We start from the raw sequence: 7,610 nt of genomic DNA on the forward strand, positions 1-7,610 counted from the left end.
AAAAAACCAAGGTAAATATGGAAAGGAGCTTATGTTTTAAAAACCTCTGTCTGTCTCTATTTTTCCCTCCCTCCCTCCTCTCTCTCTCTCTCTCTCTCTCTCTCTCTCTCTCTCTCTCTCTCTCTCTCTGTTTGTACACATAAATGGCTTGTGTGCACATGTGTCGAGGTCAGAGGACAACTTGTAGTTAGTTCTCTCCTTGCACCATATGGGTCCTGGGGATCAAACTAGGGATCAAGCTTAGGTCATCGGGCTTTGCACCAGGCACCTTTACCCGCTGAGCCATCGCACAGTCTGGAGAGGGAACACTTTAAACACAGATGCAAAGATGCGGGGGTATTATGAAAAGGGATAGGAACATTCGAGACAGTGGGAGCTCTTAGCAGGCACATGACAGCACCAGCACTGTTGATTGAAAGGCTGGCTTTCTTAGAGTTCATGCGTGATAATGATGACGACAGATGTCTGCTGATGGTATTGTTCCATACCTAGGTTGGTGCTGCTTTACCTGTGGATGTTCTCACCTATGATGAGAAGACATTGTCAGCTATCTTGAGAATATGCAGCAGGTATGACCTTGAGACAGTTCTAGAATAACGGGCAGAGAGAGTGGTGGGACAGCACAGAGAAGACGGTTCCAGGATGAGAGTGCATGGCTGGAACCCTGAGCACCTTTGGGGAATTTATACTGGAGTTAATATGAACATTCCTCTGAGACACCAAATGTTTTGGGTTCACACTCCATCTTAGAGATCCTGACCTAAGTCTAAACTCAAGTAAACGAGACAGCTTCAGTTTCCAGGTAACAGCCCCGCCCCAACAAAACCTGAGCCCAGCTCCAGTTTCCAGGTTACCCCTCCGACAAGACCTGTGTCTCCACGTTATTCCCCAACAAGTCTGCACCTCCAGGTTACAAGCCCACCTCTGCCTCACAACCACCAGTTAGGAGGAAAACAGAAGCTAAGTTTATGATTTGGCTCCCAGCACCAGCCAGTTATGCTAAAGGCCACAGTAACACCCCAATTAGATGCTTTCCAGGCCAGAAACACTCACCCCTCAATTGCTATCTTTTATAAAACCTTGTCCCAGTGAGTGTTCAGGGCTTTTTCTCCACGGGAACTGTCTTGTGGGTCAGTGGTGAATTAAGCCCAAGCTCCGGCTTGTAAATAAAGACCCTGGTGTGCTTGCATTAGATTGGCTCCTGACTGGTCTTTCGGGATTCATGAACACTTCCTTGGTACTGCACTTCCACCTAGAGTTATACTGGACAGAGAAAACCTTGTGATTAATCACAGCCAGGTTCCCAGTTTGATGGTTATAGTTCTAAAGTCAGAAATGTGTACATTTTAAAAAGATTCTTGGGGCTCCTTTTGTTCTCTTTGATATGTTTTTACTTTTAAGGATCTATTTCATAATCCTTCTGGTTTATTAAAAAAAAAAAACTTTCTAGACCATCACAAGAAAAAGTACTAAGCTCTATTACAGCAGAAATCTTTGTTTTCTTGATCTTTATACAGTGGTCTGGCCAAATTATGGAGTTCTTTGACCTTGTTTGGAGCCTATAAAGGCAAGAAATGTGCCTTCAGAGTGATTCAGGTAATGGCTTTTCCTTTCCAGTTCCAAGAACTGCTCATCACTGCAGTGCTGTAATCTGAATGTGTCTCATCTGTCTTGAGTAGAGCAGCTAACATCTAACAAGGGCTGACCCAGAGTCTGTCTGCTTCTGGAACGGAGGCAGTCGGATGTTTAGTCATCCTTGTTGCAGGATATTTGACTGCACTGTGAATCCGGAGATTGTGTTATTTACTGAAAAAAAAAAAAAAAGCTGTTTCTGGTTGTGATGTGGCTCAGCGCTTAGCACACACCTTTAATCTCTGTGGTTGGAATACAGACATGCCCTTAGTACACACCTTTACTCCCAAGCAGTGAAGGTGAAGTTAGTTTGAAGAAGGAAGCATCCATGTTTAAAAGTGATTGGCAGACAAAGTGGTAAGTCAGAAGTATTTGACAGAATAGGCTACTCTCACGAGCAGAGAGGGAAAGAGAGCAGCACAGAGGAACGGGAAGAAGGAAGCAGGTTTCTGGAAGAGTTTTACAGTGACCCATTGAAGAGAGGATGAGCGAGACACAGGAGAAGACAGAAGGAGCCAGAAGGTTAGAACAGATTGCTAGAGTTAGAGGCCAAGCAAAGCAATTCAGGAGAAGCCAAGAGAAGCCAGATTGAGTCAGTCAGTTTGGAAAGGAGTTTGAGTCAGAACAGCAGAGTTGAATCAGGCAGACAGAGTTCAGAAAGAACTAGGAAGGGTGAGCTTATTCATTAGTAAGTTTCAGAGGATGAAAACATTCTGGGCCTTGATAAAAGTGTATGGAGGCTAGGAGCTTCCAGGATGCTGCCTTGAACTTAGCAGATGGCAGTAAGCCTCAGAGACAAGTTACATTAGGGGAATAAAAGTTACAGCTATACATACTGGAGCTATTTGGAGGTCAAACTTGGGTCTCTTGTGATAAAGTCTTTCTTACTGAGTGTTACACCAGTGATATCTTGGCAGGCTGTTTCCCGGCTTGTGATTATTTGTTCAACCAGTGCGTCCATGATGCCCTTTAAAATGTAACTGCTGGGCTGGCGAGATAGCTCAGCGGGTAAGAGCGGGTAAGAGACTGCTCTTCCGAAGGTCCTGAGTTCGGATCCCAGCAACCACATGGTGGCTCACAACCACCCATAATGAGATCTGACCCCCTCTTCTGGTGCATCTGAAGACAGCTACAGCATACTATGCCGGAGGCAGGGCCGGAGCGAGCCATCTGTACAGCTAGTGTACTCATACACATAAAATAAATAAATCTTAAAAAAAATTTAAAAAAAAAAAAATGTAACTGCTGCAGTTCTGTGCATCCTGTGAAACGTACATGTTTTAGTTTCCATGCAGCTTGAGTTAACCTGTTCTTCTCTTACAGGTGTCTCCCTTTCTCCTTGCATTATCTGGCAATAGCAGGGAACAAATGTTGGATTGAATATTCTTACAGTTCCAGATACTTCCACTCTCAACAGTGTCTTTAGGTGTCTACGTAGTTTGAAAACAGAAGCAAGCTAAAGCCCCTGCTGGTTTTTGGAGATGCTGAAGATGTGGAGTGGGCTTCAGAGGAGACTGTGGCAATATCAGGTGGTACCAGCAGGGCAGTGCTTTCAGTATCTGCACATGAAAGTTGGAGACCGAGCGGAGCTCAGCAGAGCCTTCACACAGCAGGATGTGGCTACCTTCTCAGAGTTAACGGGAGATGCCAATCCTTTGCACTTAAGTGAAGATTTTGCAAAACACACCAAGTTTGGAAAGACAATTGTGCATGGAGTTTTGATAAATGGACTTATTTCAGCTCTCCTGGGCACTAAAATGCCAGGGCCAGGCTGTGTGTTTCTTTCCCAGGAAATTAAATTTCCTGCTCCTTTATATATTGGAGAAATGGTTTTAGCATCTGCAGAAGTGAAAAGGTTGAAGCAGTCTGTTGCTGTTGTTGCAGTGTCCTGTTGTGTAATAGAAAGTAAGAAGACAGTTATGGAAGGCTGGGTGAAAGTTATGGCCCCAGAAGCTCCTAGATCCTGAAATACAAATTTAAAGTTAATGTTAAAAAAAACCTGTACTCTTATAATCAAATGACATCTGGGGAGCTGGGCTGTTGCTCTTCATGAAGGAATGCTGGTACACCCAAAAGCTATGTGTAGAAGGGGAAATTTGCAGATTGGTGTATGATTTGTCAAGACTTAAATATGTGCAAGATCGCATCATCTATCAAGGTTTGGATTTCTTTCCAATTAAAAAACAATTGAGGCCGGGCGGTGGTGGAGCACGCCTTTAATCCCAGCACTTGGGAGGCGGAGGCAAAGGCAGGTGGATTTCTGAGTTTGAGGCCAGCCTGGTCTACAGAGTGAGTTCCAGGACAGCCAGGGCTATACAGAGAAACCCTGTCTCAAAAAACCAAAAAAAAAAAAAAAGAAAAAGAAAAAGAAAAAAAGAAAAGAAAAAGAAAAAAACAATTGAAAGGGGCTAGAGAGATGGCTTATCAGTTAAGTTCTCTGGCTGCCCTTCCAGAGGATCTGGGTTTAATTCCTATTACCCACACGGTGGCTCACAACTGTATTTAACTTCAGTCTCAGGTACACAGACATATATGCAGGCAAAATACAAATACAATAATAATAAAATAAAAGTCTTTTTAAGTTGGGAAAACTTTCTTCATGTTTTACTTTCAGAATTTCAAAATAGTTATATTTGTATTTGATAATACCTGTGTCTGTCTGTGTTGAGGAATTTTCTTGCTGAATTTCTACCACTAGTTACAACGATGCAAGTAGAGCCATCTTTGAACACCTAACTCTTAGGCCCTTTCTCAGTGGCTTCTGGGTTAGGTTTATAATTCCTTACACCAAGACATAATCTTCTGTTGGATGTGGTGGCACTTGCCTTTAGTCCCAACTTAGGAGGCAGAGGCAGTCAGAGCTTAAAGCTAGCCTGGGTGCATAGTAAGTTTCAGGACAGGCAGGGCTACATAGAGAGACCCTGTCTCAAAACAGTAAAAACAAAAAATGGCATTTAATTCAAATTTCTCTGGGACTTGCCGTGCAGGGGTTTTGCTGTTACTGGTGAGGGGTTTATGTGCAGCCGTAACTCAGTTATATAAAGTCCTAACACTGCAGCATCGTTGGAAATAATAGAAACAGAATTAACCAGAGGGCCAGCCCTAGAAATATTAACTAGTATTCTCCTTCCTTCCATGTGGCTTCCTGTGAGTGAATTGAGTGGCCTTTCTGAATTTGAAATTGGCTGTTCTACATTTGAACAGGTTAACATGCTGATCTTTCAGAGAATTGGCCAATCCGTTTGTTAGTATTTTAAACCTCAAGGAAAGAATCTGGGATGTAAAGGTGCTGTTTTAAGGGTTCTAGTTCTGTCCTCTTGAAAATGTGGATCTACTTTAAAAATAAAAAACAAAAAAAAGCAACAATAATGAAACTATTATATACACACACACACACACACACACACATATAAAGGTATAAGCAGGGCTGGGTATGCATTTAATTCCAGGCAGGAGGATCTCTTGACTTTGAGATCAGCCTGGTCTACATAACAAGTTTCAGGACTACCTAGACCCTATTTCAAAAAGAATAACAAAGGTGTAAGTTCGTGGTGGCTGAAGGAGGTCAAGTTTTTGGGTCCCCTTTTTTTTTTTAAAGAACTTAGGTTTATGGGGAGAATGTGCTGAATGTGTTAGTATTAAACAGTTATCTCTAACAGCCAGTACTTCTTAAATATGTATCTGTATACTTACGGCCTACCTGTGCTCAGTAGGTTAAATGGCAACTGATCATAGCTAGATGCTTTGATAAGAAATACAAGATCAGCAGGGCATGGCATCTCTTACTATCACAGTACTTAGGAGAATGTGTCACCTATTCTGTATTTCCTGGAAAAGGCATTCCTGGTGTCATCTTAAGTAACCAGGTGTTTATGGGTGTGTACTTGTTTGTACATGTAGAGGCCAAATGTCAGGCTTAGGTGTCATTACTTTTGACAAGATTAAGATTCACTTTGCCCTTTTGTCTCTTGCTGGCATTAATTTCAGTAATTAAATGAAGCTGGATGGCCAGTGAACTAAAAGAATCCACCTGTCTCCACTTCCCCAAGCACTGGGATTTATATATAAACATAAGCCACTATGTTGGCTTTTTGTTTGTAAGCATGGATTCTCGGGGTCCGGGGTCCTTGTGGTTGCTCAGCAAGGCACTTTGTCCTGGAGCAGTTGAAAAGCTTACTAGAAAGAATTCTTGTCACTAGAGGGCAGTCATGTGTCTAAAGTGAGTTATAAACCTACTACACCTTCCTCCAGAATGTGAAGGGGTGAAGAAAACGCCCAAATCAATGCCAAGAGCAAAGGTATTATTGTAAGTCTCAGAATGGGCAGCATTGCAGGCTGAGTTCATCTTACAATGACATGGTTGTAGGCAAGTCAGTAGACTCAGGCCTTCAGTACACACTCCTGCAGAATGCATCTTAGAACTGGGACTTTGCAGCAAGATCCATAAGTGGAGCATGATGGTTATTTTTTTTTTTTTGAGCATGATGTTATTTATCGTAGTAGCTACCAGTTTCTTACATTTCTGATAAGCTAATTTTAATTCTTGAAACAGCTTTATAAAGTTAATAGCACCATGTTATTGACATAGAAGCAGATGCCATGCTATATAGCTTGTCTGAGGTCATACAGGGTCATACAGGATACAGGCTTGAGCTTTCTTATTCCTATCACTGTGATCTTACAGTGTTCTCATTCTTGGAGCACTCTCAATTTCAATAGTATTTTGTTAAAATAAAATTCTTAAATCCATTCAGATTGACATTCCCTGCTATAGTTGTAGCATTTCCCTATTTTATACCTATGGTTTCTACCCAAAACCTGTCTTTCACCCTTTACCACTAATGATGGTCATGCCACATAGTCTAGGCTGGCTTTGAACTCAAGACCCTCTGGGAAGACAAATGTACCACTGTGCCAGGCCACATACCCTTTTCCTAAATGTCATTCAGAGATTGTCCTCAGAATGGGGAAACTAAGGATCAGTTAGATGAATGGAAAACTAAAGCCGGGCACAGTGGCTGATGCCTAATTCTAGAAACTTACCAACCGGGATAGGAAGATCTGCTGTCTGTCCCAACCCAGCAGAAGAAAAAGTTATGCAGCCCTAAATAGTCTGGGGTGGTCATGACCTTTGATCCCTATAAACAGAGTAGGGTCCCTCCATGCTTGTGCTCTGTCAGAGCAGTCATGAGGAGAAAGGATCAGTGGTTTTTTCAAGCTCACAGGAGGTGCCAGGAGTGACTGTCTTAACAACCAAAGGGGCTGATCACTGGGAGGGGGCCTTGATTGTACCAGGTCACATTTGGAAGTGAGTGCAGAAATAATGACTAAAATAGTCCAATTTGTCTAGCGCTTTCCATATTAAGGACATTATAAGCCTGCGATTTATGTGATACTTGATTGCCACAGAAAGAATACCCATCTTAAGCAATTTTAGCCTAATGTACTGGAAAATTGCTTAACAGACTGTTATACTCTGTTAGAAACATTTCCATATTGCTGAGATGCCACGCATCACCCCTCCTCCCAGCAGCGAATCTCAGATTAATAGGTAAGTACCTCCCCATGGTCACCATTCATCTTATGGACCCGACTTGTGTATTCATCCAGAAAAAGAAATCTCTAAGTGCACACCAGTACCTCCGAGATAAACCGTGGGTTTTCATTTTGTGCCAAACTATAAGTCATTTTTCTTTTATGTTCCTAGAGTATAATTCACAGGCCAATTTACTCCCTGAGAAAATTGCTGTTAAATTGCTTCTATGAAGGATTTATATTAAAACAGTCTACCAGGGGTTGACTGTCATTGCTCAGCTTCCCTGCTCTGACTGCCTGGTGTGCTGCCTTAGTTGATTACCGAGTTCAAGGTCAGCAGAATCAGGCAACTGTTCCCTTATTCCTGGATTACATAGCTGGCTGCATGTGGGACCATCTCAGAGCTGGCTGCATGTGGGTCCATCTCAGAGCTGGCTGCATGT

General features: G+C 42.5%; 2 protein-coding genes across 4 annotated transcripts in view; both read left to right on the top strand.

Annotated features, from left to right (window-relative positions):
* Rpp14 (ribonuclease P/MRP subunit p14) overlaps nt 1–3,091 on the top strand; it is an 11,008-nt gene extending 7,917 nt beyond the window's left edge. For all 3 annotated transcript variants that reach the window (XM_031344256.1, XM_031344266.1, XM_031344277.1), the window contains exons 4-6: nt 493–569; nt 1,518–1,596; nt 2,956–3,091. In XM_031344256.1, coding sequence (XP_031200116.1) covers nt 493–569; nt 1,518–1,596; nt 2,956–3,012 — 213 coding nt within the window. In that variant the 3' untranslated portion in view covers nt 3,013–3,091. The remainder of the gene's footprint in view (nt 1–492; nt 570–1,517; nt 1,597–2,955) is intronic.
* On the top strand, nt 3,079–3,824 carry Htd2 (hydroxyacyl-thioester dehydratase type 2). Its single transcript, XM_031344246.1, has one exon. It carries the CDS (start codon nt 3,114–3,116, stop codon nt 3,597–3,599), a length of 486 nt encoding a protein of 161 aa, XP_031200106.1. The 5' UTR covers nt 3,079–3,113; the 3' UTR covers nt 3,600–3,824.
* Nucleotides 3,825–7,610: the final 3,786 nt, after the last annotated feature.

The sequence above is a fragment of the Mastomys coucha genome, unplaced genomic scaffold, assembly GCF_008632895.1.
Source record: "Mastomys coucha isolate ucsf_1 unplaced genomic scaffold, UCSF_Mcou_1 pScaffold10, whole genome shotgun sequence".
Classification (NCBI taxonomy): Eukaryota; Metazoa; Chordata; class Mammalia; order Rodentia; family Muridae; genus Mastomys; species Mastomys coucha.

What these genes read in the sequence shown, in the direction of transcription:
- Htd2 (XM_031344246.1), top strand. Translation starts at nt 3,114, where the DNA reads ATGCTGAAGATGTGGAGTGGGCTTCAGAGGAGACTGTGGCAATATCAG.